General features: G+C 43.7%; 2 protein-coding genes and 1 non-coding gene across 3 annotated transcripts in view; 2 read left to right on the top strand and 1 right to left on the bottom strand.

Moving 5' to 3' along the window:
• The first annotated feature begins 966 nt into the window (after positions 1 to 966).
• SAYSD1 (SAYSVFN motif domain containing 1) lies at positions 967 to 7,738 on the top strand. The gene is made up of 2 exons (XM_006738695.3): positions 967 to 1,259; positions 6,387 to 7,738. Exons 1-2 carry the CDS (start codon positions 1,053 to 1,055, stop codon positions 6,729 to 6,731), a joined length of 552 nt encoding a protein of 183 aa, XP_006738758.1. The 5' UTR covers positions 967 to 1,052; the 3' UTR covers positions 6,732 to 7,738.
• Positions 7,739 to 8,150: 412 nt separating this feature from the next.
• TRNAR-CCU (transfer RNA arginine (anticodon CCU)) lies at positions 8,151 to 8,223 on the top strand. Its single transcript has one exon. It is a non-coding gene; the product is annotated as a tRNA-Arg (tRNA).
• A 16,481-nt stretch (positions 8,224 to 24,704) lies between these two features.
• The window catches only part of GLP1R (glucagon like peptide 1 receptor), a 33,130-nt gene continuing 32,573 nt past the window's right edge, over positions 24,705 to 25,261 (bottom strand). The window contains exon 13 of the mRNA XM_081827549.1: positions 24,705 to 24,997. Within this exon, the coding sequence (XP_081683675.1) occupies positions 24,830 to 24,997 (168 nt within the window). The 3' untranslated portion in view covers positions 24,705 to 24,829. The remainder of the gene's footprint in view (positions 24,998 to 25,261) is intronic.

Here is a 25,261-nt window from a genome sequence, read left to right as displayed (position 1 = left end):
CTGACTCCAACTCAGCAAGATCCAAGAGATATTTGAGTCTCAATTATGTGAGTGGCACTTAGCTAGATGCTTAGAGCTTTAAAAATCTAACAGGCACCTGAATTGTGACCTTTTGGGTGAGTAGTGATTAGGAGAGGGCACAAGTGAGCCCTCAGGGTACCAGAAACGTTCTTTTTCTAGGTAGTACTTAGATAGGTGTATTCATAATTACAAACCTATTGAGCGATACACTTAAGATTTGTGTATTTTAAGTTGCACCCCAATAAAAGTTTGTTTTTTGTTTTTTTTAGTTTCTGACCCATCTAGACACACGGAGAAGTAGTTTGCATTGTGGCAAAAGCAATGATAGAGGGTCTGCATGGCCTGCTGCTAAGCAAGCGGTGACGGTCACCCTTCAAGCGCTAAGGTCGCGGACTTGTTAAAAGGAAAAGGGGAGACTGTTTCCTGTGTTCCTTCTGACCCAGAACCTCCCAGAGATGATGGGCCTTCCTTAATGCCCTGAGACCCTCTGAAACTGGAGAGCAATACTAGTGCCTAACAGCTAAAGGCATGCTCCACCTGACGGGGAGCGGACCCCTGAAGTGAGGTGGAGCTCTGAAGAACTTTCCTCGGAAGAGCCCCCTAGCGAGAGGGGAACAATGTAAGTCTTATGTTTTAGATTTTTAAAAAATTTTTATTTGTTCATGTAATCTCTACACCCAACAGCAGCTTGAACTCACTAGCCCGAAATCAAGAGTCCTATGTTCTACCGACTGGGCCAGCCAGATGCTCCTATGCTTTCAACTCTTAACCATTTCGCCACTTTTTGGTGACACTAAAGTGTCACTACGGCCTGACACTACGGCCACGCGCACTTACAAGGGACTATTGGCTGGATACTCCGCCCAACGAACGTCACAGTCCCCGCGCTCGCTGGCCCGGCCGCCAGCACGCAGGCGCGGCACAGAGCCGTCGCTACGCAGGCGCAGTGCGGCCGAGCACCGGCTACAGCGGAGGGCAGGGCCCGGCGGGCGGGTGCGCGCTCCCGGCGGGAGGGAAGCGAGGCGCGCGTCATGGAACAGCGGTTAGCCGAGTTCCGGGCGGCCAGGAAACGGGCCGGGCCGGCTGCCGGACCTAACACTTCGAGCCCGAGTGCACAAACCTCAGGAGAGAAGGCGCAAGCAGCTGCGACTCCAAAGGCAGCACCAGGCTGGCTAAAACGGTTCCAGGTGTGGAAACCGAGGCCCGCGAGTACCCGGGCCCAGTCCAGCCTCGCTCAGGTGAGAGGGAGGCCTCGCCCCCGGGACCTGGCTTCAGGGACGCTGTCGTGGCCTCCCCGGAAACTGTGGCCGAGGCCACGCCCACCGCCCGCCCACCGCGTGGTGGCCTACAGGCCACGCCCCCGTCGAGGAGCGGGACCCGCCCCGTCCTCTGGTTCCCACCTCCGCTGGCAGAGCTGGGCTGCTGGCGCCTACCCGCCGCTCAGGGGCTGGGCCGGGCGTCCCCGGCCACTCGTGTCAGCACTGATCCGTGGCTTTGACATTTTCTTTTCAGCCCGCGACCCACGCAGCTCCCGATTCCAGTTGGGAAGCGAGGGTCTAGGGCCCTGGAAGAAAGCACCGCTGCCCTTGAGTTATTGTGATGCCCTCTGGCTTCGGGAAACGTCTCCACAACCGCTTTCAGCCTCAACCCTCCGCTAATGGAGGGTGAAAGGTCTAATTGGATACTGCTAAAAAGCGGCAGTAATTAAGGCTTCCTTTGATTTCCTACCTGGGTCACATGCAGCCAATAGCCCGAATAGCCTGTGCTTTAGAAATGGCATTTGAATACAAAACTTGCAAAAGTGTGGTCGCTCTAACTGCCAGCGGTGGCCATTCTTGTGCACCGCTATTGAACTAGGGAAACTTACTCAAGTTCAGTAGTGAATGTTCAGGTGAAAACATTATTTAGATGAGTATTACAGACTTTCCCCCCTTTAATTCTTGGTATTCTCTTATTTTGCAGATGAACTTGATTCACATCTTGTATTTTCATTTAGTTTTCACTCAGGAGTAGAGTGGCAAGATGCCTTGCAGGTGTGAGATTAGATGATCTATGTTGGAATACAGGACACAACATCAAGGGAAATTCGGTGCCTTGAGACAATGTGTGACAAAGCCTTTTGTATCTCAAAAATGTAATAAGAGCCAAAAATTCCTTTTGAAAATGAAAATGTATTGGAGCAGAAGTGTACCTTACTCCTCTTAAAATTATTTCTCTTAGTTTATTTATTACTGCATAACTTCTGGTTTTAGGCAATTTTTTAAACCAAGGAGAACTCATTGTTACTCAGTTTTGATTGGATATTATTCTCCGTGACACGCAGGGTTCTATCAGACTTACAGAAAGCGAGTGCAGCAGGGTTCAAACAATCCATTTCCTTGCATGCAGTTTGTCTCGGGATAACTTTATTGTTGATTAGAATTCACTGAGCACAATTGCTTAAGATTTTAGAATCTACTTCCCTTACCCTTTTTCCTCTCTGCAGTTAAAAATCAAAGTCTAACCCACACAATGAGTATTTGCCTGTATGTCTCATTTCCAAAGGAATATGAGATCATTGAATTGAACCTAGAGAACCTGAACTTGGAGAAAGTTTCCATTATTAAAAGCCCAAAAGCTGATATCCTGACAAAAGGATGACAGGAAATGCTGGACCCACAGTTGGTTCTTATTAATTACTGTTTTTCATAAGGTACTCTGTCTTAAGCTCATTTTCATTGACTCTGTTATCATTCCTGGCTTTGCTCTGGTGTGAAAATTCTCATTAAATTGTCTTTTCCTCCCAATTTACAATCCATCTCTCTTAATAATTTTGCTGACACATGGTGGCTTGTCAGAAATTTCTTTAGCCTTCTGTTTGTAATTGCTTCTTGGTTGTCATTGATAAGGAAGCATCCATATCCTCCTTCCCCCACTCTCCAATTTAGCTTGAGGAAAACAGTCCCCAAGATAAAATATTTCTTTCTGTGACAAGCTTCTGCCAAATGAAGACCAGAATGCTTGTGACTTTTACAGTCCTGCAAAAACCCCCTGTCTCCCTCCCCAGGCATATCCCACACAAGCCCCCAGTGCACCATCTAGCCCCAAGGTGCCCACACATCCTATGACTCCTCACCCCAACCCTTGGCTCAGGTTGACCCACTGCTCAAATGCTCTCCTTCTTTGGAGTCACCTGGTGAAGCATAGCCTTTGCATCACTCTCTCAAACCTAGGAATCATCTTTTAATTTCTTCCTTTCCCTCACCATCATTCATTTATTCAGCAAAATTATATCATGTGCCCACTCTGTTCCAGCTCCTATCCTGAATCTGGGGAAACAGGGTGATAAGAGCAGATGAAGCCCTGTTCTCACAGAACTTGCATTTGCGTACGGGGCAACAGACAAGAAACAGAAGAGAGGAACAATGAATGCCATGAAAGGGGGAAAGAAACAGGATACTGTACTAGTGAATTGGGGGAGACAGGTGCAGAGTGTTACTGTAAATGAGGTGGGCAGGGAGGACCTCACTGAGGAGATGGCATTTCATAATTAGGAGCCACTCTTGGAGAAACCCGGGACAAGGCAAAGGGCACATATGGTAACATTTTTGCTGAGGTTTGTAGGAGAAGAGAGTGAGCCAGCCAGGTGATGTGAGGGGAAGGGGGCATTCCTCTCAAAAAGAACCATAGGTGCAAAGGCCCTGAGGGGGGAAGGAGCTTGGTATTTGAGAACTGGAAGTACTTTCCCTAAACTATGCCTCTGTGATGACCACAAACACTACCCTACACAGCTTTTATAACAGAAGCCACACTGATACTAAAGCAAATGCCAAATAAGGTAAAGGAATTTCTCTCTCCTCTTGTTTATTCCCTTTGCCCCTTGGTTTGCCGCCCTCCCCATCTCCTTCCAGATCTCTAACCCTTCCCCTTACCATCTCCCATAAAGGCCCCTAATAAAGTACAAAGGGCTGTGGAGGGAGACCATCCTAGGATCCTGGTGACACCAACCTCATCTCTGCCTGTCTCTCGCTGTGTGACGTTCGGGGAGTTACTTAATTAACATCTCAGTGTTTCCGTATCAGTAAGTTGGGATTAATAGTGCCGGTCTCCTGGATTATAGGAGATCAGACATCTTGAAGGCACTCAGTAAGTGGTGGCCATAAGCATTATTCTTTTTTATACTCCCTCAATAATAAATTCAGTCTACTGTGAATTGCAAGTTGTACACATTCAAAATGTATTCCGTATCCCTCAGTCCATCATTTCTCTCTGACGTGTATGTCACCACCCCCATTACGCCCAGTCCTCCTCTCTTACTGGGCCTCCCGCATGAGCTACTCATAATTTCCCTGCTTCTACTCTTGTAGCCCATTCTCTACCTGGCAGCCAGAGTAGTCTTAAATATAAATCAGATTATATTAGTTCCCTGCTGAGACTTTCAGTAATTTCCCTATTGTGCACACTGGTCAAATCCGAAAGGGATATTTATTTACTTAACAAATGTGTGTGTGTGTCAGGAGGGGGTGTGTTGCTGATAGCATGGTAAGGGCTTTTCCAATTTAACTGAAAAGGTAATAATTACAACATTGACACTAAAAAACATTCTAACAAAATAGAATATCTGAAGCAAAGTAAATCGGATGACCTATGTTTTTTATCAAGACCAAATAATGTTTGTGGTCCCTTCTTAAATAATCGCAGGGAGAATGGGGGATATAATTGAAGAAATGAACCAAAAGTAATGCTCTGCATTGAGAACCTATGTGTGGGGTGCGGTGTTTGGCTCTGGAGACATCAAAAGATAATAAATGGTAGTCCGTTGGCCTCCTGGTAACAATCTAGGGACACATGTGACCTGTATTAAAAGAAAAACACTTAACTGGCAAGTAGTTTGGTGCTCAGTGAAAAAGATGGGCAATTAGTCCTCTGGGAGACAGAGGGGGCACCCTTCCTTAATGGCCAAAGAGGTCAAGCATACATAGTTCACCAGTCATGCCTGTCCCAGGCTACAGGTGGGCAATGTCTTTGGGTGTTAAGACCTGTTGAACTGGAGTAGAGGTTCATTGATAGAGCAATGGATTGTGGATTGTGTGGTACAGGGAATTTTTTAGACCATTGTTTTTCAGACTACAAACCGTGACCCGTTAGTGGGTGGTGAAATCAATTTAGAGGATCTAGTCCTCTGTTAAAGATAAATTTTTAAAAATGGAATAGAAAATGAGAATTTTGTATGTGGTGAAGAATATTTGTTGGTTTGTGAAGCTTTTTCTATTTTTTGTATGTATATACGCTGGGTCCCAGTACAAAATGTATTTCTTATTATGGGCCATAACCAAAAAAGTTGGGAAAATGTCAGACTAGAGATCATGCCTCCCTAAAGCTACCTAAATATCTGTGTCTCCCATTAGCACCCAACACAGGGACCCGTGTACTGGCATTTCTTTCTGTTGAATAAATGGAAAGCCTTGCTTGGATTCCAGCCCAAAGAGTTTAAATTTTAACTTGCAGGCAGTAAAATTTGTTGAAGGTTTGTGAACAGGAGGTTGGTGGGTGTCTTAGGAAATTCACTTAGAAGCTTTACATAGGATGGTTTGCAGAGGGAAGAGATAGGAGGGAGGGAGTCCCGTTAGAGACACTGCCTGGGCCCCGGGGGTGTGTAGGATGGTCCTGGGATGGAAAGGTTATGGCTATACTGAGGATTTGTTTTTATTTTTATTTTTTTAAAGAGTTTATTTATTTATTTGTCAGAGGAAGAGAGAGCACAAGCAGGGGGAGTGGCAGGCAGAGGGAGAAGTAGGCTCCCCTCTGAGCAAGGAGCCCAATATGGGACTCGATCCCAGGACCCTGGGATCATGACCTGAGCAGATGCTTAACCGACTGAGCCACCCAGGCATCCCTGATGATTTGTTTTTAATAAGTGGAAGGGAGTTTTGTTTCTTGTTTCTGGTATCGTCCTCATTTTAGAATTATGTCACTCACAAAACTGTAGCTCATCTAATCAAATCAATAAACATATTGATTCTGTGTATGAAGCATTAGGTGTGGTTGTTGCATTATCAATAACGGGAGTTTCTGTATGGGGCACAAATTAGCTCTTGTTAGCAGCAGACTAATCTGAGGAAGTGACTCCCACGAATGGGAATCCATCTGAATGCTGTAAGGTTTTTATCAGGTCACATCTCACTAAGTGCAGATCAGTTTTGATTCAGTCCGAGCAGGGCATGTGAGCTCTTTGGAGATGATTGTTTTAGAGAGCAGGGCAAGAAAATAGAAATCAATGAGCCAGAAGCCTTCTCAGAGCAATGAGAGCTGTCTCTCCAGATTGGTTTTGATCCTCTGAGCCCCATTGCCTTTTATTCTTACTTCTCTTTGTTTGTGTGTCCTAGAAAGTGGCTCAGCCTGGGAGCAGCACATCACAGCCACCACGGAATACAGCCATTCCTCTGCCATCGCCATGGGACCAGTCTTTCCTGACCAACATCACCTTCTTGAAGGTTCTTCTCTGGTTGGTCCTGCTGGGACTGTTTGTGGAACTGGAATTTGGCCTGGCCTATTTTGTCCTGTCCTTGTTCTACTGGATGTATGTCGGGACACGAGGCCCCGAAGAGAGGAGAGAGGGAGAGAAGAGTGCCTACTCTGTATTCAACCCAGGCTGCGAAGCCATTCAGGGCACCCTGACTGCAGAGCAGTTGGAACGCGAGTTACAGTTTAGACCCCTGGAGGGGAGATAGGACCAACTCTTTTGTTATGCATCCAGCATCCCACGTGATCCTCCTAGCCCTTGGACGTGGGCTTGTGGGTTTGATTTCAGGTGCCCAAGACTAAGGACAGCTTGCAGGTTAGTTCTGTGACTGTGAAGTTCTACATTCTTTCCCAGATCTTTTGCTGCAATTTTATCTCTGAACTTTTCTTTGGTTTTGGTGAAACCCCCTGAAAGACACTCACTGTGGATCTGATGCAATTTATAAAACTTACATACTCAGGAAAGAAGGCGGTTTGTCTCATTATTTGAGAAAGGTGGTTTTCAGAGCATTGGAAGGGCGCTGAGGAGATAACTTTAAAATACCCAGCTGTTTGAAGGAATGGTGAGATACATCAGGACTGTGTATTAAATGAGTGTTCTCTTTAAGTCATTTCATATTTATAGCATTCCCCCTCCCCGGAAAGTTTAAGTTTCGGTTTTTGTTTTTTGGGTTTTTTGTTGTTGTTGATGTTGTTTGTTTTTTCATTGTTTTGTGGTTTTTGTTTTTTCCTTCCTGCTTTAAATCTTGCTTTTTTCGGTCATTAAAGGTATTGAAAAATAAAATATCTTCAAAACATCTACTTTTCAGAAACATCCCCATTGCCCATCACCAAATTCCACTCTCCTCAGTTTTTCTGCTCCCACTCAATGAGGGAAGATAAGAGAAGACAGAGTCCTAAGTCACAGGTGTGGGGAGGGATTTCACAAAGTCAATATTGGTAGATTTGGTAAGTGGTTATTCATGATAAATTCAGCAAGAAAAATATTCTCGAGTGTGTTCACATAAGAGCTGTGGAAGTTGAACTCCAGACTTATTGGCTGCTCCGTGTGTTTCTTATATTCTGAGGGCTCTAGAGTAAGCAGTCCTGTCGCCTATGGCCTCTGGTGAGAAATTATGTAAACAGTGGTAACCAGACATGATTTCAGTCGCCCTTCCTTTTCTAGTACAAAGTTAGAGTTTGGGTTCATTAAAACTGGGCAAAGCAAACCATTTAATATCTTTTTCATGGATCATACTGATGAGTAAGAAGAGTCTGGTTTTAAAGCAATGGTTTTTTTTTCTAAACTTAAGATTTTAAGAAATTAATGATTCCTCAATAGGTTTTCAGCTTTCGAATTCAGTTATTCTTATATTATGACATTTTAATATTTATGAGGTGTTATTAAATAATGGATGCTTGTTGCTGAATTCTTTTTTCATTCCTGCCTGATTTGCTTATTATAGCAAAACCTTAGCTTAATTTAAATTTAACTTTTATTTATTGAGTGCCAGCACTGTGGTAGGCACTTGAGATAGGATAATGAAAAAAGCAGACATATTCTCATTGCTCTGAGCATACAGTCCAGCTGGGAGTGGGGTGGTGGACAAAGTAAAACAAGCAATATAAATAATAGAGTGAGATGGGGTGCCTTGCTGGCTCAGTTGGAAGGGCATGTGACTCCTGATCTCGGGGTCATGAGTTCGAGCCCCATGTTGGGCATTGAGATTACTTAAACTAAATAAACAATTAAGAAAATAATAGAGTGAGGTAAGTTTCAGTTATAGGAGGAGTAAAGAGGGGATATTCTCAGGAATCACACTTTGTGGCTAACTAACCCATGTGTTTCAGCCCTTGTTGAACATTTTTCTCATCTGCTGAACATCTCTCTCCAGCCCTTTCCTGATTGGGAGTTTAGCTGTTCCTCAGAGTCATCTCATGAGCACAAGTTCCCTTTAGTTCATAAAGAAGTCTTTTCTTCCATGACTTCTGTCTAACTGGGCCTCTAGAAAGTGTGGGAAACAGCAGAATCCCTATGAAACAGGCAAGTTTTGATTGTATTTAAGATACATGATATTGTTTCCTGATTTATTTTCTTAAGGCTTTCTTCATTTCCCTGATATTTTACTTGGGCTTTTACATTTCATAAAAGCCAAATACAAGGAAGAAGTATCCCTGATCAAAGACTAACTACAATGCCCAGTTCAATAAGCATTGTTCTAGGAAAGAATATTCATTTTAAAAATGTGTAATTCAAACTTTTACCTAAAACAAAGTGCCTGTAACTCTGAATTGGGAACATTTGATCCAATTAGCAATCTCAGCAAAGTAGAGACTTCGCTTAAGCATAGCAGAGACCCAACTTAGGAGTGGACCTCACTAGCATTCTTTGAAAATGTAGCTATTTATAATGAGGTGGAGCTTGATTGCTGTAAGCCCATCTTTCATGAGATTTTCTGTGCACGGATCTGTTACCTCTCCTTGCTCACCTCTTGCCAAAGGTTGCATGTAATGACAACATTAACTTCTAGGAAAAGTGGTGTGTGAACCAATTAAATGCATGGCAGGGAAGAGGAAAGGACAGTATGTATTTGCTGTTCTTATCAGACCATTAAGCTTTAGGTGCAGTCTTGATTTCCTGAATTTAGAAAGGCCTATTGATCTCAGAATTTCCACTCAGGGCTCGACCATTAGCTCAGCACGCAGCTTCCATTAAAGGCTGCCTCTGTCACCAGGGAACTTGAAATCCCAGAGATGCATTCAGTCCCTATGATTGCTGTGTGCACGGGTGAGGTCATTTCTGTCCGAATCTTACAAGAAAATTGGTTTTTGCTTTTATTCACATTATCCTATCTCATCTATTCACAGAGACTGTTAAATGAACCTCTACTTTTAGGGCTGGAAGGGACCCCAAATGCACCCCCCTCACCTTGGGCACATTTATTCCTGACCAAAATTTTTTTTTTTTTCCCTGGTGACCCTTAGAGAAGAATCCAGGTACAAGATATAGGCACTTTTTAGGAAATTTTTTACTGAACGAACTTGAACCACCCCCAATGCCACCCCATGTTATTTCTTATCTAATCTCAGGGGACACAGAGCATCCTCCAGACTGGTGAACTGTTATTCTATTCGCTCTCAGTCCTCTCTGTCCTTCAGGCTGAATCATCCAAGTTGTACCTCTGGGACAATCACTTTCAAGTTAGCCCTGACCTGTTCTGAGGTTCCAGGTCAGGACAGGGGTGAATGTCCCAGTTGGTGGGTGCAGTGACTTTTCTCAAAAGCTCTGGAGTTTTACCAGTGATGGTTTAGGTATATATATCTTATGCTATTAGGATTGTGCTTTGAGTCTAGGAGGTCTTCCACATTTGCCTTTTGACTGATCATTAAGATTAGGCTCATAAGCTCTGTGCTAAAATAAAAAAAAAAAAAAGTTACACAATTGGCAGAACGATGATGCTCAGCTGGACAGAAGAAAGTAAAATTCTAACTGCATGTTTTGCTTCCTGCCAGTCACACTGTTAACTTTTTACCAGCAAATATTTGGGGAACTTACTGGAGAGCCAGTAAGTGAGCTTGAGAAGTCAGTCTGAGAGCCAGGATACCTGGTGGGGCTGGGATGACATGGAGCGTGTTGCCACCAGGGGGTAGCATAGAGCTGCTGCTCTACATCTTGGGCCCTTCTCCCCACACTTGATAATTCATGTCACGTGGAAAACCCACTGGGATGCTTATCTGAACCACTTGTGCTGCTTTTTTAGGAGTTCCTTTCACTTTAAGATTCATAGAGGAAAGGGCTCATCAGAGGTCCTGGGAAAGGCACAGAAAGCTACCAGAAATGATTTATGCTGATATTTTAAAATAAAACAAGAGCCCGTCTCTGGACTTAGCAGGCAGCATGGCGCTTGAAGGGGTTAGCACTGTGCTTGTCTATATCAGAGCTTCGTTGGGAGGTGGAGAGGGGGATACTAGAAACGTACACAGCTGGCAGAGAAACTTGATCCCTAAGCCAAAGAAAGTAAAATTTGAACTCTGTGCTTTTTTTATTTTGCAACATTGGAGCATTGGGTTAGATAAAGATTTGGATCTCTTAGAAAGCTGAGGAGAAGACAAAATACACAGAGAACCACATTATGAGGCATGTAACATAATACTGATGTTTATAAAGATCTAAGTAGTATGTGTGTGTGTTTGTGTGTGTGTGTGTTAGGGAAGGAATCATCAGAAGGAGAGATCACTTTCAAATCTAAATTCTAGACTACATAGGATTGTCACTTTTAAATGAAAAATACTGTTTTCTTAACAAGTCATAGATGAATATTTTGAAAAGTATAGACTATGGACCATCTGCTTTGGAATCTCTTGTAGTGATGCTAAAATGCAGATTCCAGGGCCCCTTCTAGACCCACTGCCCAAGAATGTATGGGAGTAGCACCCTGAGAATCTGCTTTTTAACAGCTTCCCTGGGGCAAGCTCCAGTTCACCAAAGATCAAGAGCCACTGATATAAATCACAAATGTTAAAATAGGAAGGAAACAGCGCATATGAGAGCCAAGCGAAGAAAGATGGGTGTGTATTTTTTTTTTTTTTAAGATTTTATTTATTTGCGAGAGAGAGAATGAGAGACAGAGAGCATGAGAGGGAGGAGGGTCAGAGGGAGAAGCAGACTCCCTGCTGAGCAGGGAGCCTGATGTGGGACTCGATCCCGGGACTCCAGGATCATGACCTGAGCCGAAGGCAGTTGCTTAACCAACTGAGCCACCCAGGCGCCCCAAGATGGGTGTGTATTTTAAAAAGGGGCCACAAGGTTTACCATTTTCTGAACTGTTCATTTGGAACACAGAGGAAAAGAACCACATGTATGGCTTTAAAATACTGAGGAACTAGCTCCAAAGACTGTAAGATAATTAAAGATGCATTATTTTTGAAGTTTTCTTTAAAAACAATTATTACAAAAAGAAGTACAAGCACATTTTAAAACATGTTGGAACTATAGAAAAGAATATTTTATTTTTGTACTCACATGCATACATTTCAGAGTTCAAGAGGCACAGGAGATATGCAGGGGTAGAGTCTCCCTCCCCCGGGTCCTGCTATGCTCTGCCCAGCCCACAAATGATAGCACGCTATAAACACTATTCTGCACCTTGCTTTCTATTTTCTCTTTTAGGTTTTGGGCTTTATTTACATGCACTTAACATTTTTATGTAAGAGAATGACATGATCCAACTTTCATTTTTAAGAGAACACCTGGGCTATCATGTGGAAAGTACATTCTCTGTGTCCTTCATTTGTCTGTCCATCCACCCACCCATTCATCCATTCATTTATGGAGCACCTAACCTTTTTGTTCCCGTTGGTGAAAATGTTTACATATTTTTTTATTCAGCTACCTTTTAAGATTTTTTTAACAAATATAAACAGTATGGCAAAATTATTGGATTATGAAGTGTATTTATACATTCTGTTTTTTATGTTAAAGTGAAAGGTTTTAATTTGGGGAAACCAATAATATTAATGATAATGATCATTAAAAACTAAATCAGAATATCCTACAAGTCAACATAATCAAAATCACAAATATTTTAGAAAAGGAACCAAATAAAATCTGTAACCATTTATTTCCAAAACAGATACATTTGTGCATTAATCACTTAACAGCATTTTACTGAATACATTTTTTTTACTGAATTCATTCTTTCATCAGTGAAAGAATTATAATCCATAAATGGGACCAGATGAGACATAATAATCTACAAGCCAGCACCTGCTTTTTTAACTTCTATGAATATATCATATCTCTCCCTATCTATCTGCCCATCTTTATCCATTGATCTGTCAGGCTGTCCTGTCTTCAGGTTTGGGTTATTTCTTATGAAGAGAATCAGAAGCCTAACGTAGTGTCTAATGTGGAGATTGATAGAGCAACTAATCTTTGCCAGGCCTGGTGCTAGGCTCTGCGCACAGAGAGAGAAAGCAGACAGGGTTCCTTTCTCAAGGAGCTCACAGTCAAATGAGAGAGACAGCCAATAATCAGATAGTTACAGGATAGTGTGGTAAGCGCTATGATGGTGATGTCTAAATGTGGGCCAGAGCATCAGGGGTCAGAAAGGGCCGGCCTCCTGAAGGTGCCATTGTACTGAGTTTGAAGGAGCATCAGGTACTCCCCAGAAAAACAGGCAGGGGCAAAGAGATAGCCTTTCAGTCACAAGAAACCACCTAGGAAAAAGGTGACAATCGGGAGGGAGACTAGGGTGCTGGGGAAAAAGTGATGCTTTCTGAGGACTTATATTACTACTTCTTATATTACTTATATTACTTCTTCCAACTGGTTGTTACATATATATATATAACTATATATATAACAATAACATATATATATGAAAGCTATTGATTTTGGTATATTAATGTGTTAATAGCTCTTGTCCTTTATTGAATTTTCTTACTAATTATAATGGTGTTTCACTCAATTTTCCTGGACTTTCCACATAGATAATTATTCTTTTCCAATAATGTAAAATTTTACTCCTCTTTTTCTAGCTCTTGTTTTTTCTCTTTATCTAATAACATTGTTTTTTCTCTTTATCTAATAACATTGGCTAGAACATCCAGAAAAATGTTAAATCAGAATGATAGTCAATGATGTCTTTGTCTTGTTCTTGACCTTAATGAGCATGTTTTAGTATTTTCCCATTAAGCATGCTGCTGGCTCTGTGGTAAGTGGATGGATAATTATCATCTGTATTTATGTTATTAAAAGGTTTTTCTTCTTAAATTAAGAATGGATGTTACATTTCACAAAATCTCTTTCAGCGTAGTGGAGATTGATTATGTGATTTTTCTCTTTGGCCAATTAAGGTAATCAGTTTGTATATTTACTCATATTAAATCATCCTTTTATTCCTGGAATAAATGACCCTTGATTTTAATGTACTGTTCTTGTAATGTGCTGATAGACCCTGTTACTATTTTTAATCAGTAATTTTCATGAGATTATAGTATTTTTTGAGTATTTCTCAGGTTTTGGAATATATAAAAGCCTATTTTTCATTACAGATTGTCTCCTTTCATCATTATAAAAAGGCATATTTGTGTTCCTTATTGCTTTTTGCCCTGAATTCATCCTTATCTGATATTAAGATTGGGATCCCTGCTTGCTTTTTGTTTGCATTTGCCAAGCATGCCTCTGTGCATACTGTAGTTTTCAGCCTGAGTCATTTTTGTCAGGTGTGTTGCTTGTATGTAGAGAATAGTTGAATTTTACTCTGTAATACGTTATGAGAATATTTTTCTTTTAATAGATGAGTTTAGCTCATTTATATTTATTGAGTCTTACTTATCTCCTCACATGTTATGCTTTCTGTTTATATTGGTAGTTTTACCACTTGGTCTCTGTTTCTTGTTTTGTTTTGTTTTTTTTCCCCTTTGTGTGTGTGTTTCTTTTGATAATTTGGAAAACTTAGATTTCTGTTCCAAAGTTTTTTTTCACTTTCATTACTTAATCCTTTGGATTTTTAGGCAGTATTTGTTAATATCATGTAAAAAACGAATGTAAGAAGTTAGTATTTCCCTACGTTTCTCCATTCCTCAGTACTCAATCCTATTGACTGATCGGTTAATCGACGTCACATTTTTAAATATAATTATAACTTATTACTTGATTTATTAGCCTTAAATTACATATTATTACCTATTGCTATGAAAGATGAGGAAGTCAACATAGCTACACCGCTTTACACCTCCTATCTGTTTTTCTTTCCTCATTTTATTAGTTATATCATTACTATATTGTTTAGATTAATAAGAGCCACATTCTGTTCTTTAATTAGCATGTATACATTTGTTTTAGTCTTAGTCCGCTTATAATTGATATTTTTTCACTTAATGATAAGCTATGAATAAATTCTCACGTCCTTCTACAATATTTATTTTGCCAGCCACTAATATTTCTGTATAGATAAATGTACCATTTATTTAGCCAATCTTTTATTATTAACCATTAAGTTGTAGCCAGTGTTCACTAGTATGAATAGTATAAATAGGCTAACCTCTCTGAAATTTTTAAAACCATATTTCAAACTCTTAGAAAAGAGTAATTAGAGACCAATCAGGATAGTGGTCCCAAACCCTAGTGACTATTCAGATCTCCCGGGGATCTTGTTGAAATGAAGATTCTGATTCTGTAGGTCTAGGCCAAGGCCTAAGATTCTGCATTTCAAATAAGTTCCAAGGTGATGCTGAAGCTACGGTCTTCAGACCATACTTTGAGTAGCAAGGTCTTTGAATATGTTTTGTGTCTGCAATTTTGCTTGAATGAAAAAAAAATAATGCTAGAAAACATAGTCTGTAGCAGTGGTTCTCATTGTGCCTTGTGACACATTTAAAATATTAGGAAATTATTATTTGTGAATGTTCATTTTGCCATTTTATTAATGCACCTGCAAGGTGACCCTGTGTTACACACCTGCTCGCTCGCCTGGGCCTATCAGGGGTATGTTCATGGGAGCCTATCAGATGTGCACATTGCCGCCACAGGGGAAAAATGGCTGAGAACCTGCAGACCAGCAACAAGGCAGAGTTCAGACAGGCACACTGGAGCGAGCTGGCGATAAATGATGTCTGCACTCCCAACCCTGGGAGACGTGTCTTTCACATGGGGGTTGGTTGGTGGTTTATTGGTTTTATCCTACCAGGCCCTAAGTGATCTGGCCCCTGCTTGCCTCTCCCAGTTATCTTCACTTCCTTCATGTTCATTAGACACAAGGGTTTCGCAAAAAGAAGGTTTGGCCTTTGTCTATTAAGGGCCAGACAGGAAATAGTTTTGTTGAACATACCGTCTCTGTCGCAGTGACTCGACTTTGCTATTGAAGAGCAAAAGCAGCCATGGGGGACAATATGTGAACAAATGGGAATGCCAATAAAACTTTGTTTATACAACCAAGCAGTGAGCCATAGTTTGCTGACCCTGCCTCCAACACACAAAAGCAGCTTCTGCTTTCACGTCTTTGCGCTAGCTATCCCTTCTGCTTAGAACTCACTTCCCCTAGATGAGCCTGGGATTTGTTCCCTTACCCCACTCAGGAGTCACATCATCCGAGAGGCCTTCCCTGATCCCCCAGTAAAAACAGCATACCTCCCCTATGTGTCCATGTCCCTTTTTACCTCTCTCCTATGATAAATACTTCATCTCACTGCTTTGCTAATGATATTGATCATATTTTGATGATTCCTAGGGAAAAAGCATATGCGTTTATAGGCAGAGTATTTTTTATACGTTCAGCAGTTCGTTTACAGGGGACCATCTCTATGGACACAAATGGATTTGTTATGCAGAGTTTGTTTTAATCACGTTCCTTCTAATGACTTTTCCCCCGAGATTTAGACTGACTTCAGCAGGGCTACACATCTCATGCGGTGAGATGGCACAGAGTGATACGGAAGAATTGCTTTGTTCTAGATTCTCATCAGTGAAAAAGTAATGCCTTTAACTAATCTGACACTTCTTGTGGGTGATACCAGGTTCTGCCCCTATCTATGATTTTCAAAGAACTCTTTATGGGAAGAGGAGAATTTCCTAACATTTGTACATTTCCCAGAAGCAGAGAAGCGTCACGCCTAACAAAAGGCTGGTGAGTGCAGGGTGAGTAGGGCAATTGGGAGGACATTTGCAAAGGAGAGATGACTAAGTGGGAAATTGATGTTAGGACATGACAGCTTTGGAGGATCCAGCCCCAAGGGGGAGAGAGAAGTTGGATTCCAAAATGTCTACATAGGATGTGCATGATCTCGTTGCTGCAGCCTTTGGAAATCTATACCAGTGCATCATTCTGAGTGTAGATGAACAAAGTCTGTTCATGTGGGCTGATGGAACAGAGGGTGCCTGAGCCCCACATGCCGTTATGAAGATGACTCCAGTTTGGGGGCATTGCTGGGTTTCAGGTGGCTTGGCATACCCTCAGAGGCTCTGCACCATGGATGCAGAATATCTCAAGAGCAGTTGCATTTCTTATGTGAGGAGTGAACACCAAGACTAAGTCAGTGAAGGAAACTAAGAGGCAAAGAAGAAGGGCTGTATCTGAGAAGCAGGCGGAGTTCCGGGCCGGGAGAATGTGAGAGAATGGTTGCAGCTGATGCCAAGACTCCATGGATATGGCATCTTTTCTAGACTTGTGCCCCATCATGCCTTGGATGGCAGGCTTTGTAATCCTTACCATTTTCTGAGAGAAGGTGTTTTTGTAAATACCTTATGTAAAGTGTCATGTTATGGAAGTTTCTCTTGATTGCTAAGAATATTCCGACACAGTATAATTTGTATGGTAACCTGATTCTTTTATATGAGTATATGTGTCCTTTTTTTAAATTTAAATTTTATTTTTTTAAGTAGGCTCCCCACCCAGTGTGGGGCTTGAACTCACACCCTTGAGGTCAAGAGTTGCATGCTCTACCAACAAGCCAGCCAGTTGCCCCAGTGTACATGTCTTTTCATCTGATTTTTTACTGTACCTTTCCAAAGGATGCTGTTGGAAGGGCATTGGCTTAGCTTCATCACAATGAGATGTCTTTACTTTAGTGTGTGTCTCCTGCATGTTGGTTCTCCAGTCTCTGCTTCCCATATCAGGACTTGAAAAATGAAAAGGCTTGAGGGTGGCTTCATTGTAAAGTGGCATCTAATTGGTGGATACCAGTTGAGGTTCAATAAAACTGTAAATGTCATTGCCTAGGCATTTTTAAAGTTCTAAAGCTTTCTGGAGGGCAAGATATATGGTGGTAAAACACTTGTCTCTATAAGCCAGAAGTGTCCATAAATTGTTATAGATCATTGAAGATTGGACCTAATAGGTACAGTAACTATGGCCGTTCTGTTGTAGCTATTAAATGTGTGCAGTTAAAACGCCCAAGTCCTGAGCTGTGTTTCTAATTCCACCTTAGGTCATTGGAACTGAAGAGTCTTCCGTAAACATTATTTATCATTTCAAGCCCTTGCTCTTTCACCCTAGAGATATGGAAAGTTAGAAAAAAAAAGTTGCTTGTAAATCCCCTCCAGGTGTTACGTGCCTACTTTAGCCCCAGAGCAGTCCATCTCGTGGCCTGAGACTGCTCGGTGTTTATAATTCTCAGCTATTGATTTTATTCTGGGAGGTTGCAACACAGATAAATCCTGAGGTCTATTGGTTCTGCATGAGGAGAAGCCACAGTAATTCATTCTAACTGGTGCCCAGTGGGAGAAAAAAGAAAAAAACTTAGTTGGATTTACTCTAGGCAGGTAGAGTAATCTGGGCAGGTGATCTTTTTCTCTTTCTAAAATCATTATGTTAGTTAAAATGAACCTTAGGACCAAAGAAAAGAATCTATTACGGTTTAGGATTAGAGACCTCTTCAGGGAAAGAGCTCAGATTTATGGAAGGAGTTAAGGACACTGGCTAGAGATGGGGCTCCTAACTTGGCTCCCTGCGGCTCACCACTGGTAATTCCCCCTTTTTTTTTCCACCTCTGCGATTTCCTCGTGTCTTACTACAGCTCTTTCCCACATTTACACAGTCTGTTGTTTTTCTTTATTTACTTAGGTTCTGGCCTCATCATCTTTCCTACCTACTCTTCCCACATTTGGGGGGACACTCAATTTCTACTTCTTCCTTGTTCCAATATTGGGTCTATTTTCCATCTTCTCCAATGTTCTGCCTACCTTGTTTTCTATTCCCATTTGCACTGCTAGGGTTTTCTCCCCACTATTTCTGGTAAGGGAAACCCCATGTTTTCAGTATTCTGTTTAGTGTGTGTGTGTGAGAGAGAGAGAGAGAGAGAAGAGAGAGGGAGGGATTGAAAGACACTGAACTGCTCGTGTTTAAGGCATAGGCTTTTGAGGGGATGGTGAAGGATTTGGTGGGGGTGGGATGCGGGGATTCCCAACCCTTGGGAATGCTGCTACACAAGGCATAGGAGTGAGATTCTTCACCAGTGCTCTGTGGACCTCAGTTATCCCCACCTGTGGAGCATCAGTCACTGGAATGTGGCTCTATATTGCATGTGAACACAAGTGGGTCTGGAGGCCAAAAATTCCAGCAGAGCAGGGAAGCTGCCCTTACCCCTGAGGGCAGGCTGAGGTTAAGACCTATTAGGCCAGAGCGTACCCTCTTTTCCTGAAGTTGCATCTGTCTAGCTTCCACACCTGACAAATGTGCTGGTCATTATTGGTTTGGGCAGGTGTTTTCCTGGGGATGGGGCAGGGAGAGAAAGCTCTGAGCTCCATCTTATTTCTACTGCTGAGTGGCAGAGTAAAGACAGAGAGAGGTGAGAATATCACAGGACAGTGAATGAAGTCAAAAGCAAGATTGGGGAGACCAGCCAAGATGCAGATACCAGGAGTTGGCTGTATTTGTTGTTTGCTCTCAGGAGTAAGAATTACTGGGTTTGAAAGAGACAAATCCCAACACTTGTCTAAAAAAGAGGTCATTTAGGGAAACCTTCAGATAAGCACATGGATCTTCAAATGGGTAGCTGCAATGGTGGAGGAAGTGGGAGAATCTGCAATTCCTCTGCTCTTCTAGAAGAGTGAGTTAGAAACCTGGAGAGTGAGAGATTATTTAAATTGGAGGAAAGTTCCTTTCTCTGAAGATGAATCTCTAAACAGCAGCTCCATTCAAATTCTGTGGCTACTCTGCAAACAAGGCTTGTGCTTTTGTGACATTTTTGAAAAAATGGATTTAATGGACTGAGTTCATTTAGACAGGGGAGATCAAATGAATGAGTGGAATTAGAATACACGTCCATTTGGCCGCCAGTCATTGTTTAAGCCACTCGACCACCCAACTTCTCTAATTAAATGGCAGTGCAGTCCCTGTATAAAGGCTGCGATGGATAAATTAGTACTTGGTAAGTGCTTTGAAGATGAAAATCATGACATGAGTAATGAGCAAGGGTTTTTTTTTTTTTTCCTTGGGCTGGAAACAGCATCTTTTGTGTTTTCCCACTGCACCATGAGTCACCTGGATTGACATTGCAGAAAACCTCCTCTCCCAAAGGAAGAGCAAGAGAGACACAGTAATGACAGGCCTTTATTTGACGTTTACAAGGCAAATTAGGGAAGAGCCTGAATCCATTTCACGTCTGTGCAAGGAATTATACATGTTTGCTACCTATAGACGCGGGTCGTATTTTACATGAATTTATACATTAAGAAATCGCATGAGGGGCGCCTGGGTGGCTCAGTTGGTTAAGCGACTGCCTTCGGCTCAGGTCATGATCCTGGAGTCCCGGGATCGAGTCCCACATCGGGCTCCCTGCTCAGCAAGGAGTCTGCTTCTCCCTCTGACCCTCCTTTCTCTCATGCTCTCTCTCATTCTCTCTCTCTCAAATAAATAAAATCTTAAAAAAAAAATTAAAAAAAGAAATCGCATGAAAATTATCTTGTTTAAACATTCATGAAGAGCAAACATCCCCCAAGAGCACTGAAGACAGAAACCCAGCTCCTGAGAGCCTGGCTCACCCCTCTCCTGGCGCATTTAAAGCTCTGCATCGAACCCCCTCCAAAACCAATGGGATGTTGAGGTTGATCTGCTTTGAGGACGTGATTACTTTTAGTGGGAGGAGCTTAGAGCTGCAGATTTGGAAGTAAAGTGTGAACTGTTTGGCAAGGTCCAGACCTGTCTGGGGGAAATCTCGCTTCTTCCTGACCACCCCCTGGCTCCCCTGCAAAGGAGCCAAGACCCTAGCTTGTTATATGTTCCAAACTTCGCTTGAAGGTTTTTGCTCAGCACATCCCAACATTCTCATTTATAGATGTTTTCCTTCTCCCGGATTGCTTTGACACGATGGCAATTAGTCATGCTAGATTGTCCGGGTTGACTAATTACTGATAGTTTTGACAGGCTCCATTAGAAAGGTTGCAAAACCCCAATGTAAGTTAGTATCCGAGTCGCTGGCTGCCATCTTCCTCACTGCGCCAGAGTATGGAGTACGGTGCATCATTTCAGCCCTGGCAGTGCCTCACTCTCAGCTGCACCCCCAAATTGGTCACAGCTGAGAGAACAGTGTTCCTAACATGGCTAGATGGGGGAGGAGTGTGGGGAAGCTCATGGTGGGGATGGGGAGGTGGGGGTGAGGGAGGTAGTGTGGGGGTGGGGAGGAACTGGGGTGCATCAGAGAGAAAATGCACTGCTGGATCAGGTCCGGAGAAACTGGCTAAAATGGCCAAAGAGGAGAAGCAAAAACTCTCCCCTCTGATAGATTCAGATGTAGGTGAAGTCCAAGAGATTTGGGTCGTTAATGGGGAAACAATTATGCTTATCTGCTTCCTGCCAATCTGTATCCACTGGCAGAGCAGAAGTAATTATAGACACTGTAGACACACTGTGGCATTAAGTGTTTGAATTACACTGCTTAACAACACTTCCTGCTCTGGCCTCCAGGCATGGCTGCAGAGCTGGTTTGAGCCAGCAGGTAACACTGTAGGGGCATGGCGATGTTGTTTGCAGAAGTTTCTCACATTTTCTTTCCCCAAAAAACCTCACTCCAGCAACAGAAAGGGGTAAAAAAAATGAGTTGCTACTAACTTGGTTTCTATTGAAATACTTAGCATGTCATTCACATAGCTGTCATAGCAGAGGAAGCCGACATATTTTGAGAGTTTTTTTTATCGAGTTTGGCTCCTCGTAGGAGCCAAAAGCAGGGTCAGCACCGTAGATTAGAATCAATTCAGTGGAGGGAAAATAAACCTCTGGAATATATTTTATCTTCCCTGAGCACGTCTCAGGCATTAGCAATAATGCAAACCCCATCTGTGCATAGAGAGAAAACATCTATAGCTCAGGCTCTTGCACATCTTCACCCTGGACTCTGTGGTCCCATGACCTTCACAGTGGTTGGGATGCTTCCAGACTCATCATCTCCTAACTGTGTGCTGCTGTGCACAGGACACACCCTCCCCCGGACTGTTCTCTCCTTGTGGATGAAGACAGGAGCTGCTGAAAGATGGCCCACCCTGATGAGGCAACTGAGCCTTTCAGGGTGTGATTGTGAGCTGACTCCATTCGCCCTTGTGGTGGCCATTCCATCTCTGCTAGGTTAACGCTGCTCAGTTTGCTAGTCTTCTCCAACTTCAGGAAGACTAGAGAGCCAAAGGGGAAGGCCCAGGACCTTTTTCTGGTTCTTTTAGTTCACTCTGTGTGGCTGGCAGAGCAACTTGTCAAATAAGCACAGATGCATCAGAAAACCATTCAGCCAACCCATTGAAAGAGTGCTGGATTAGCTATTCAAAATGCTAACTTGCTGTGTCTATGTATATGTGTGCTCTGCAGCATCTCAACTGCTTAATTTTAAGACAAGGATGAATGAAGTACTACAGTAGAGATAGTAAAGTGCAGCCTTCCCCTCCTCTCGATAGTATAAGTCCCTGAGGAGGTGGTGCCTTCACTAGCTGACCTAACTTTTGCTGCTGCATTTCCTTTTTAACAGAAACTTCAGATACACGTTGCCGACTTTCACTAAGAGGATCTTGAATGGCTGTTTCTATTTCTTACCTATCCTTCCCAGAGGCCTCACTGGAATTGGGAGGCCCAGCCCAGCCACCCTCCAGCAAGTCAGCTCTGCAAGCCTCCCTCCTCACTTCTCTAGATCAGGGCAGGTCTTTCCCTGCTCTGAGTCTTCAATAACACCACTGGTATGGGCTTCAGTGGGGGTTGCCTTGAGGCAGTTGAAAATCATGCGGGCAATCTGGAGAGTCATCTTGAAGGCAGCTTTGCAGTGTAAGCGGTTTGTTTCAGTTCTGTGATTTAGCTGTTCTAAAGGTTGACATGGCAAAGACGGAGTCGACATGATTTAAGCCCCTAAGGAGGGAGCTGGCCAGAGTGCTGAACTCGGGCTCACTTCGCAATAGTCATCCGACCCTGCTGGCTGCGCGGCGGACACACACACACACCGTCCACACCTGCTGGTCAGCAATTGTACTCCCAGGACAGAGGCAGATAAGAGTGTGTGCAGCAAGCTTCACACTTACGGCGTCACGCATGTAAACAGCTAGTGGAATGTGGGAGTACATGGCATGGGATTGTTCCCAGATCTCTTCGAGTTATATTTAGCGTAGGAGAGCTTGAGAATAGTTTGGCGGGAGTACATTGCCAATCAAATGAATATTAATAGTGTGGGTCTTGGAGCAAAGAAAATATTTCTTCAGTATCTGATATGTATCTATGAAGGAAACAGTTCCTCAGTGTTACAAGTCTTGGAGCACGGGGGTGTGATGAGCCTTCTGAGATCAGGAATCACCAGTACCAGCTGGGAAAAGAACTCTACTTACAGTTTAAACCAAACTGTCTGAGCTTCCCTGGTGCCTGACTAAACACTTTCTCCCCACAATTCCAACCCCCCCCCAACAATTTATTTCTCTCAGGTTATATCAATCTGGTTCTTTCTCTCTTTTTTGCTGTGCAGTGTATTAATGATTCTTAAAATCTTCCAGTTTATCCCAAACTGAAACACTGGCACCAGAGCTGAACCCCACGTCAGCTCATGGGTGTTCATCTTCCCCCGCCCCCATCCAAAGGGAAAGCCAAGGAGTGGGGCTTGTTGGAAAATCCTCCCTTATTCTGGGGAAGCAGGGGTGTCCCCATCCCCCATCTCTCTACACTTTCTCCAGGAGCCAGTCTGCACAATTCTTCTTTAGCCTGAGGTTCAACTTCCCCATTAACATAGACACAACACTTCACTGAAGCTGAAGTATAAGAAATTTTCTGCTTGATGTGTTTTATGTCCCATTATTATTTCCCCTGTACATCACATGCCTCTCTGAGAGGCACAGGAAAATGTGTCTGGTGCAAGGTTTTGGGGGAAGGTCCCCCACCACTTAAAAAGGAGAAGGAGGGAGCGATGGGCCCATAAAGGAATTCACCCGAAGCTACTCCCTCTGCCTTCCCAGGAGGTCTGGACTCCCCTAAGAGCTCTGTCCTACTCTGGAAACTTCCTTTGCATCCACAGACTCCATTGCCAGCCTCCCTGGGATGGCTGTCTCCCTTCTGTCTGGGTTTCCCCTCTGTAGCCTCTCTGCTGCTCATTGTTTATGGGATGAAACTGGAGACAGGGAAAACACTGATGAGCTCAAACTGTGGCTGAGTCAAATTCATTGCTACGCCATTCCCTGCAACACCACCACAAACAATCACAATGGCTTCGTTCTTTTTTCCATCAGGTGGGGGAAATCAGAATCACACATTTGCGCATGCAGACTGTTCACAGCAATAAAGAAAAACGAATCAAGTATATACAAGGTCTCAAGTGGGGGACTTTCAAGGGGAAGAAACCAAGGTTAGGGGAAGACCGCCTCTCCATGGTAACAGTGGCGACAGGTAGTTTCCCCCAGAAGTCTCTTAAAGTTAGAGGGCACACCCAAACTCCCATGCAAGATACATAATCTGGTCACAAATAAAAAGCCTTTCCCCAGAGAGGTGGAAGTAAAGCTCTCGGCCCTCTGGGTTCCTGACAGTTGCAGGTACACTATCCCCCCAGTGCAAGCATTCCTAAAGTTCCCTCATTGAACCCCAGAGGGTTCTGGAGCATCTCTAGACTAGAATTCAGAGCTCACCCAGAGAGATGGGCTCCTCAGCAGTGGGCCTGCCCTGGTTCCCTGGGCACACTGGCAGCAGGCACCCAGGCAGGTCAGATACCCACGGGAGAAGTGGGCACCAGCAAAAGAACCCATCAGGCACCTTCTCAGCATTCATGCTCAACACCACCCACAGCCATTTCTAGAAATAGCTGCCACTGGTGGCCCAAACAAAGCCCCCACAGAGAAGCAGGGTGGTGAGATGAGGGGGCAAGATGAACAAGCAATGCAGACATGGGAAGAGCGTCCCTTCATGAGGAGGCCGTGGGGGTGGTGACCCAACCGGAGGCAAACAGAGTTGGCTCGCATTCCCTCAGCTCTGTTTGGCTGAGGTTATATGAGCCTCTTTCAGAAGCACCTCCTCTTGCACGCCCCGATCTCGCTAATAAGCCATTGACCTTGAGTGTGAGTCTGGGGCTGATTTGCTGCTCTGTCTTGGGGTACCCCAGGGGCCTGGTGGCTTCACGGGAAGAAACCCTGCTCAGTTTAGCAGCAATCGGTTTTTCTGTCCTCCTGCCACAGTGATCAAATTAGCAAGCTGTTTCTCCTCAGAGGAAATGTGGCCACGGGTCCCAGGAGGCACTGCCCGTTTGCCTGTCTGATGGGTTTGGGAAAGGAAAGCAGGGATGGATGCGAGTGTGTGTCCCTCCCTCCCCCAGCCCCGGCAGGGGCTCTCCGACCTGGGCCGGCCGGCCAGCCAGCAGCAAGACCACAGGGAGGGCAGGTGCTGGGGGCTTAGCTGCAGGAGGCCTGGCAGGTGGCTGCGTAGACGCTGCTGCCCACCGTGCCCCCGCTGCTCAGGCTGCTGGTGGGGCACTTGAGGGGTTTCATGCTGCTGTCCCTCTGGATGTGCAAGTGCTTGAGCCGCCAGCGTTCCCAGCTCCTCCGAAATTCCATCTGGACCTTCCATGGGAAAAGGAGGGAAACAAAAGCCGTCATGCAAACCAACTGCCCACAAAATGGCCCCGTTATTACATTAGTAGGGGAGGAGGGGGGGGAAATCCACTGCATTATATTAAGAGACACAAGTCAAGGCCTTCAGGCGCCTAAATTAATATCCCAATAAAATTGTTTATCGTTGTCTCCTATTTTCCGCCTCTCCTCAGGAGAGAGATGATGTTGATGACCTAATTGGTCTCTTCCATCTCTAAACTCCGTGACTCAGCT

Source organism: Leptonychotes weddellii, chromosome 8, assembly GCF_054177405.1.
Source record: "Leptonychotes weddellii isolate Sample4059 chromosome 8, ASM5417740v2, whole genome shotgun sequence".
In the NCBI taxonomy this organism is placed as follows: domain Eukaryota; kingdom Metazoa; phylum Chordata; class Mammalia; order Carnivora; family Phocidae; genus Leptonychotes; species Leptonychotes weddellii.
Note: the sequence above shows the minus strand (reverse complement) of the source record. Positions and strands in the feature narration are given on the sequence as shown.

What these genes read in the sequence shown, in the direction of transcription:
- SAYSD1 (XM_006738695.3), top strand. Translation starts at nt 1,053, where the DNA reads ATGGAACAGCGGTTAGCCGAGTTCCGGGCGGCCAGGAAACGGGCCGGG. An exon ending in CCCAGTCCAGCCTCGCTCAG is followed by an intron (nt 1,260 to 6,386) that starts GTGAGAGGGAGG and finishes TGTGTGTCCTAG; the next exon opens with AAAGTGGCTCAGCCTGGGAG.